The sequence below is a fragment of the Euphorbia lathyris genome, chromosome 5 (assembly GCF_963576675.1).
Source record: "Euphorbia lathyris chromosome 5, ddEupLath1.1, whole genome shotgun sequence".
NCBI lineage: Eukaryota > Viridiplantae > Streptophyta > Magnoliopsida > Malpighiales > Euphorbiaceae > Euphorbia > Euphorbia lathyris.
Window position 1 is genome coordinate 94,058,636 of NC_088914.1, and position 7,665 is coordinate 94,066,300.

The 7,665-nt window shown below is 33.5% G+C and overlaps 1 protein-coding gene across 1 annotated transcript; it reads left to right on the forward strand.

Annotated features, from left to right (window-relative positions):
- The first annotated feature begins 732 nt into the window (after positions 1-732).
- On the forward strand, positions 733-6,390 carry LOC136230328 (uncharacterized GPI-anchored protein At4g28100). Its single transcript, XM_066019374.1, has 2 exons — positions 733-2,194; positions 6,021-6,390. Exons 1-2 carry the CDS (start codon positions 1,574-1,576, stop codon positions 6,348-6,350), a joined length of 951 nt encoding a protein of 316 aa, XP_065875446.1. The 5' UTR covers positions 733-1,573; the 3' UTR covers positions 6,351-6,390.
- Positions 6,391-7,665: the final 1,275 nt, after the last annotated feature.

Below are 7,665 nucleotides of genomic sequence, written 5' to 3' on the forward strand. Positions count from 1 at the left end.
TCAAAACTATCACAAATGTTAATTCACATACAAATATCCATTAATCGACTTTCAAAATTTAGAGAATTTTGGACAATATGAAATAGTATTATTAAATATCAAAAATTGTTTAATACATGTAAATGTTTTTTAAATAACAAAAAAAATAAAACCCTAAATTATTTTCTATAGAATATGAATAGTCATAGAAGGAAAGTTATATTAAAAAACCTCTAAAAGCAGTTTTCTGAAGTCTAAATGAATGAATTTGACCCATTTTCACCTAAAATAAGTTCCGAGAATGCAAAAAAACCGAAACTCATAAATTGATAAAAAAAAATTACAAAACTACTATTAAAATTTATCAAATTGCTTTAAGAACTTGCAAGTCAATTCTTCATCTGAATTAATCACTGACCAAAACAACACGTGTCAACTAGATAGCCGTCACGTGTCATTTCACTTAGCAAGTGATAGTTACGTACCGTTTCGTTTAACCAATACTAACGTGATATCATATTTCCAGTATCTTTTTACTATTAAAATCATCAAAATAATTTTAATAAAAAAAATTCAAAATTAAGTGATTTTATTAAAATAAATTGAAGATGGATGGCCATTTGAAGTCAACTCATACAAATTGAGTGACTAATAATGGATTTAACCCAACTTTGTGTCCATTGTTGAATTGAAGATTGAAGATAATGTTTTCATCTCTTTCTTCCTTTCTAATATAAGGAGGTCACAAAAAGGATCATTGTTGATTTGAAGATAGTGTTTTTGTGTTTCTTTCTTCTTCTACATTGCATCTTCTTTCTCTCTCTCTCTACCAAACCTAAGACAAGAAATTCACCAAACCCCACTTTGAATATCTACTCAATCTCAATTTTTCCTAACTTTTCATCTAACCCATCAATTAAAAATCCTAACTTTCACTCTCTAAATCACCTCATTTGCTTCAAGATTGAGAAAAATTAATACCCTTTTCAAAAAAATGCTAAAAAAGGCTCTAAATTGTGTCCATTCTTGAATTCAAGATTATGTTCTCATCTCTTTCAATAGTGGTCATTTGAAGTGTTTTTCTTCTTCTTTCTCTCTCTAGATACCAAACCCACTTTGAATATCTACTCAATCTCAACTTTTCATCTAACCCATCAATTAAAAAGCGAAACTTTCACTCTCTAAACCACTACATTTGCTTCAAGAGTGAGAAAAATTAATACCCTTTCCAAAAAAATGCTAAAAATGGCTCTAAATTGTGTCCATTCTTGAATTCAAGATTATGTTTTCATCTCTTTCAATAGTGCACAAAAGGGGTCATTTGAAGTGTTTTTCTTCTTCTTTCTCTCTCTAGATTCTAAATTGTGTCCATTGTTGAATTTAAGATTATGTTCTCATCTCTTTCACTAGTGCACAAAATGGTCATTTGAGGTTTTTTTCTTCTTCTTTCTCTCTAGATACCAAACCCACTTTGAATATCCATTGAATCTCAATTTTCCTCAAAAAAAAAAAAAAAACAACTTTTATCAAACCCCATCAAGTAAAAATCCTACTAAACCACTTTAGAGTAACAAAAACCAACACCCTTTTGAAAATGCTAAAAAAGGCACAAACTTTGCTTCAAATCCTAACAATTCTCCTCATCTCCGCCTTCATCCCCCCTTGCCTCGCCGGATTACTAGCACAGCCACTAAAACCCGGTGACTACACCCCAAACACCGTCCCAGCATTTCCAGTCCAAACAGAATCACAAATCTGCAGATTAGATCTCTCGGCAGAGCTATTCGGCGGTGTAAATGATGCTTGCGGCAGAGATTTAGACCGTAGCCGATGCTGCCCTGTTTTAGCTGCCTGGTTATTCGCCGCTCACGCACGATACGCCCTGCAAGTCTCGGCAGCAGCCTCAGCACCATCCTCGGCGGAATCTGAAATGCCTATGATGCCTGATGATTCACAAAAATGTGTGAATTCTCTACAATCTGCACTTATAAGTAAGAATGTGAAAATTCCACAGCCAAATTCAAGTTGTGATGCAGTTTTGTGCTTTTGTGGGATTAGACTTCATCAGATAAGTTCTTTGAGTTGTCCTGCTGCTTTCAATGTAAGTTCTGGGTTTCATAATGCTACTCCTACTGCTGCTGTGAAGAATTTGGAGAAGAATTGTAGGAATTCCTCGTATACTGGATGTACTAAATGCCTTGGAGCTCTTCAAAAGGTCAGTTTTTATAGGGGTTTTGCTTGCATTTATTATGAGGTTGGTTTGGTTGGAATTGCATTTATTGTGGATTTTGGGTGTGTTTTCATTAAATATGCCTCTAATGGTCTTTTTTTGAGGTTTTTTGGGCTATATTTGAGTTCAAAGGTTGAATTTTTAGCTACTGAATTAGTAGTTTTAGGATTTGGGTTTTTTAATTTGAGGGTATTTAAGATGGGCAATGTGAAAATGAACTTCTAATTGCATTTATTATGAATTTTGGGTGTTTTTTTTTTAATCAATTTTTGAGTGTGTTTTCGTTAAATATGCCTCAAATGGTCATTTTTGAGGTTTTTTGGGTCATATTTGACTTCAAATGTTGAACTTTTAGCCACTGAATCAGTAGTTTTAGGATTTGGGTATTTTAATTTGAGCTTGTTTCAAGATGGGTAATGTGAAAATGAACTTTTAATTGCATTTCTTATGAATTTGGGGTTTGTTTTCATTACATATGCCTCAAATGGTCATTTTTTGAGGTTTTTTGGGTCATATTTGACTTTAAAGGTTGAATTTTTAGCCACTGAATTTGTAGTTTTAGGATTTGGGTATTTTAATCTGAGCTTATTTCAAGATGGGTAATGTGAAAATGAACTTCTAATTGCATTTATTGTGAATTTTGGGTGTGTTTTTGTTAGATATGCCTCAAATGTCATTTTTTTGGCTTTTAGCCAATGAATTAGTAGTTTTAGGATTTGGGTATTTTAATCTGAGCTTGTTTCAAGATGGGTAATGTGAAAATGAACTTCTAATTGGATTTATTATGAATTTTTGGTTTGTTTTCATTAAATATGCCTCAAATGGTCCTTTTTTGAGGTTTTTTGGGCTATATTTGACTTCAAATGTTGAACATTTAGCCACTGAATTAGTAGTTTTAGGATTTGGGTATTTTAATTTGAGCTTATTTCAAGATGGGTAATGTGAAAATGAACTTCTAATTGCATTTATTATGAATTTTGGGCGTGTTTTCATTAAATATGCCTAAAATGGTCATTTTTTTGAACTTTTAGCCACTGAATCAGTAGTATTAGGATTTGGGTATTTTAATTTGAGGTTATTTCAAGATGCTTAATGTGAAAATGAACTTCTAATTGCATTTATTATGGATTTTGGGTGTGTTTTCATTAAATATGCCTCAAATGGTCATTTTTTAGTTTTTTGGGACTATATTTGACTTCAAAGGTTGAACTTTTAGCCAAATCAGTAGTTTTAGGATTTGGGTATTTTAATCTGAGCTTATTTCAAGATGGGTAATGTGAAAATGAACTTCTAATTGCATTTATTATGAATTTTGGGTGTGTTTTCATTAAATATGCCTCAAATGGTCATTGTTTGTGGTTTTTTGGGCCATATTTGAACTTTTAGCCACTGAATCAGTAGTTTTAGGATTTGGGTATTTTTTTTTTTTGAAGACAGGATTTGGGTATTTTAATTTGTGGTTATTTCAAGTTTGCTCAAGATGGGTAATGCGAAAATGAACCTCTAATTTCGACTTTTTGCTATATTTGAGTTCAAAAATTGAATCTTTACCCACTGAATCAGTAGTTTCAGTATTTGGGTATTTGGATTTCCTTTTGATCCATACAAAGGGTATATTAATATGACCTTATTTCAAGTTTACTCAAGATGGGTAATTTGAAAATGAACCTCTAATTTCTTCCTTTTGCCCCTTTTTGAAAAGAACTTAAAGAATTGAAAATGACCTCAAAAATTTGGGATTACCCTTGATTTAGGGTTGCCCATATTTGACTTCAAAGCTTGAATCTTATGTGGTCATCAGGGTCCATGTGAACGCAACTGACTGTACCTATTTAATCAGTAGTTTCGGTATTTGGGTATTTGCATTTAAGACCTCAACAATTTGGGGTTAAATGCATCGTTGGTTACTAAATTTTCGTGATTATCTCAAAATGTTCACCCAATTTTAATTTGTCTTAATAAAATTATTCAAGTTTGAATTTTGTCTCAATTAAGTAACTCCGGGTATTTCAAGAGTAAAAAGGCACCGGAAATATGACGTGGTTGCCATATCAGCAGTAGTCAACTTTTACTGCTGATCGAAACTACACATGTCAGCCACCTAGATGACACCTAGATGCCACCTAGGTGGCAGTTCACGTGTCATTTCGGTTATCTAGATGGCATTCACGTGTTGTTTCGATCATCGGTGGAAGTTAACTATTGCTGATGTGGCAATCACATCATTTTTTTGGTGTCTTTTTACTCTTGAAGTCGCTGGAACGACTTAATTGAGACAAAATTCAAAGTTGAATGATTAATTATATTGAGACAAATTAAAGTTTTGTGACCAATTTGAGACAATCATAAAAGTTGTTGAATGAACAATGATGCATTTAACCCTAACAATTTGGGATTACTCTTGATTTGGTTCATCTTTGTCTACCTTGATGGGTATTAAAAGCAGTGTTCTAAAAACTTGCCCAGCCGGGGAATTTTAGAAAATCGTTCCGATTTTCTTAAGTCGTGCGGTTCTAAACGGCTTACTGATTTTTGGCCATCTAGGTGGATCCATGCGGCCCTTGAATTTTATGTCATTTTTTTTAATATTAAATAATCAAAACCTAAAATAAAAGACCTACAACAATCGGATGTTAGGTGTTTCTACCCTTTCCGTTCCTCCTTCTTTTCTGTTCTCTTCTTGAGGATAGGATTGGGGTCAGTCTTCCTAGACTGATCCCAGGTTAGGTTTTTGTTTGTTTGTTTTTTTTCTTCCCTTCTTATCAAAAAAAAAAAAAGACCTACAACAATCAAATTTTATTTTTAATTAACGTTAATTTGTTGTCATATTTTTTTTATTAATGTTATTTTGTTGGCATATTTTTCATTTTTTTTTAAGGACATTAATATAAAAAAATATCAAAATATATATATGTTTTTCCATCTTATTTATGTAGTATAATTCATATTAAGATGTAAGATAGAAGAAGAATGGGTCTATCTTCCATCATTTATTCGAGTCTTCTTCTTTCATCTAGGGTATTTCATCTCATTCTTCTTCTATCTTCCGTCTTTATTTATCCGAGTCTTCATCCTTCACCCAGTGTCTATCATTCATTCTTCTTCTATCTTCCGTCTTCATTTAACCGGGTGCGTTAAATGAAGATGGAAGATAGAAGAAGAGTGAAGGATAGACACTGGGTGAAGGATGAAGAATTGGATAAAGGTCCTGAAGAAAGGAAGAGTATTGGGATGAAGACCCTTATTAATTCATATTTTAATTGGGTTAAATGCACCATTGCTCACTGAACTTGCATGGTTGTCTCAAAATTGTCGTTCAACTTCAATTTGTTTCAATAAAATCATTCAATTTTGAGTTTTGTCTCAATTAGGTCACTCTGACGATTTCAGTTATTAAAAAACATCAGAATAATGACATACGTGACACGTTTGCATGTGTCAACTCAAATCTCTCATTGAAACCACGCATGACATCCACGTGTCGGTTATTTTTATGACCGACACGTGGATGTCGTGTGTCGTTTCGGTCAGAGATCTGAGTTGACCCATGCTGACATGTCACCTACGTCATCATTTCGATGATTTTTAATTACTGAAATCGTTAGAGTGACCTAATTGAGATAAAACTCAAAGTTGAGTGATTTTATTGAGACAAATTGAAGTTGAATGACCATTTTAAGACAATCATATCAGTTCAATAACTAATGACACATTTAACCCAATTTTAATTGTATTTATTAAAAAATATAAATCCGATTCCCGGCGTCTAGCATTTTTTACATCATTGACCATATAAATTTACTAAACGCAGCTAAAATCCAGCAAGAAGAACGAAACGACAGAGCAAGGAAGAGACGACAGAGCAAACAAAATGTTTAACAGAGATTGCCAGCTCATGGGTCTAACATGGCTACTTGCTCGCAACAAAACGGCATACATACCCACCGTTTCAGCCGTTTTGAGAGCTATAATGTACAGTGCTCACCCTCATGAATCTAAATGTAGTCCTGACCAAGAAAACATGCCCTTAGCCGTTGATTCTCTGCAATTCGAAAAGGCGCAATCTTGTTCGTCCTCTCTGTTTTACTCTGGGATCATTCATTTTTTACCCTTGACTGTTTTGGTTTCTCTCTTTGTATGAATAGTTGCGGCGGATAATTTCCAATTGGATCATTATTTCATGTTGATTGTCCGGTTTAGAAATAAAGATTATCCGATTTTAAAATTTAAAGAAGTCAAATAAAAATTGTTTGACTTTTTCACATTGTATGTAATCCAAATAATAATGCTCGGGTTACGGTTTTGTCCAACCCAAAAGCAGCACGGACCGTGCTGATTTTGGAACGACTTCCAAAGGAAGTCGTTGGATTCGGACAAAATCGTAACTCGAACATTATTGTTTGGGTTATGTACAAAGTGAAGAAGTCCGACAATTTTTATCTCATTTCTTTGCAATTTTAAAATCGGATAATCTTTGTATGAGTTCAACCTAGTTTACAAAACACATTACATTCATTATTTCTAATCATTGGTTGGTTGATTGTCCGGTTAGAAACAATGCTCGGATAGTACTCTATAAACCAGGGTGAAATCTGACAATGATTATTTGTCCCACCCAAAAGTAGCACGGAGAACCGTGCTGTTTTTGCAACGACTTCCAACAAGGAAGTCTTTGAATGTTGAACAAAATTGCAACTCGAGCATTATTGTTTGGGTTACATACAATGTGATGGAGTCGAACAATCTTTTTCCGACTGTTTTGTAATTTTAAAATCGGATAATCTTTATCCAATTTCATCCTAGTTTACAGAACACTATCACCCGCATTATTTCTAATTGGACAATCAATTTGTCGTTCAGCTTTCGTTGGTTGATTGTCCGGTTAGAAATAATGTCCGCAATAGTGCTATGTAAATTAGGGTGAATTCAGATAATGATTATTCGATTTTAAAATTACAAAGAAGTCGGACAAAGATCATCCAACTTCTTCATATCGTAGGTAACCTAAACAATAATGCTCGGATTACGGTTTTGTCACACCCAAAAGCAGCACGGTTCTCCGTGCTGCTTTTGGAACGACTTCCAAAGGAAGTCGGACGAAACAGTAACCCGAGCATTATTGTTCGGGTTACATACGATGTGAAGAAGTCGGATAATTTTTGTCCTGATTCTTTGTAATTTTAGAATTGAATAATCTTTATGAGTTAACCCTAGTTTATAAAGCACATAAAGCACTATTATGGATATTATTTCTAGGGTTAATTTTATATAAGTGCCCTGTGGTTTCACTTTATTGTAAATAGGTTCTTGTGCTTTGTTTTTAAGCAAATAAAGGATTGTACTTTTCTCTATTTGCGGAATTGAGGAAGAGACACAAACGGAGTCAGAATCGATGACATGTCCAAGGGTAATTTTGTCATTTTGAAAAATCGGTATATAAATTTCAAAGGTTAATA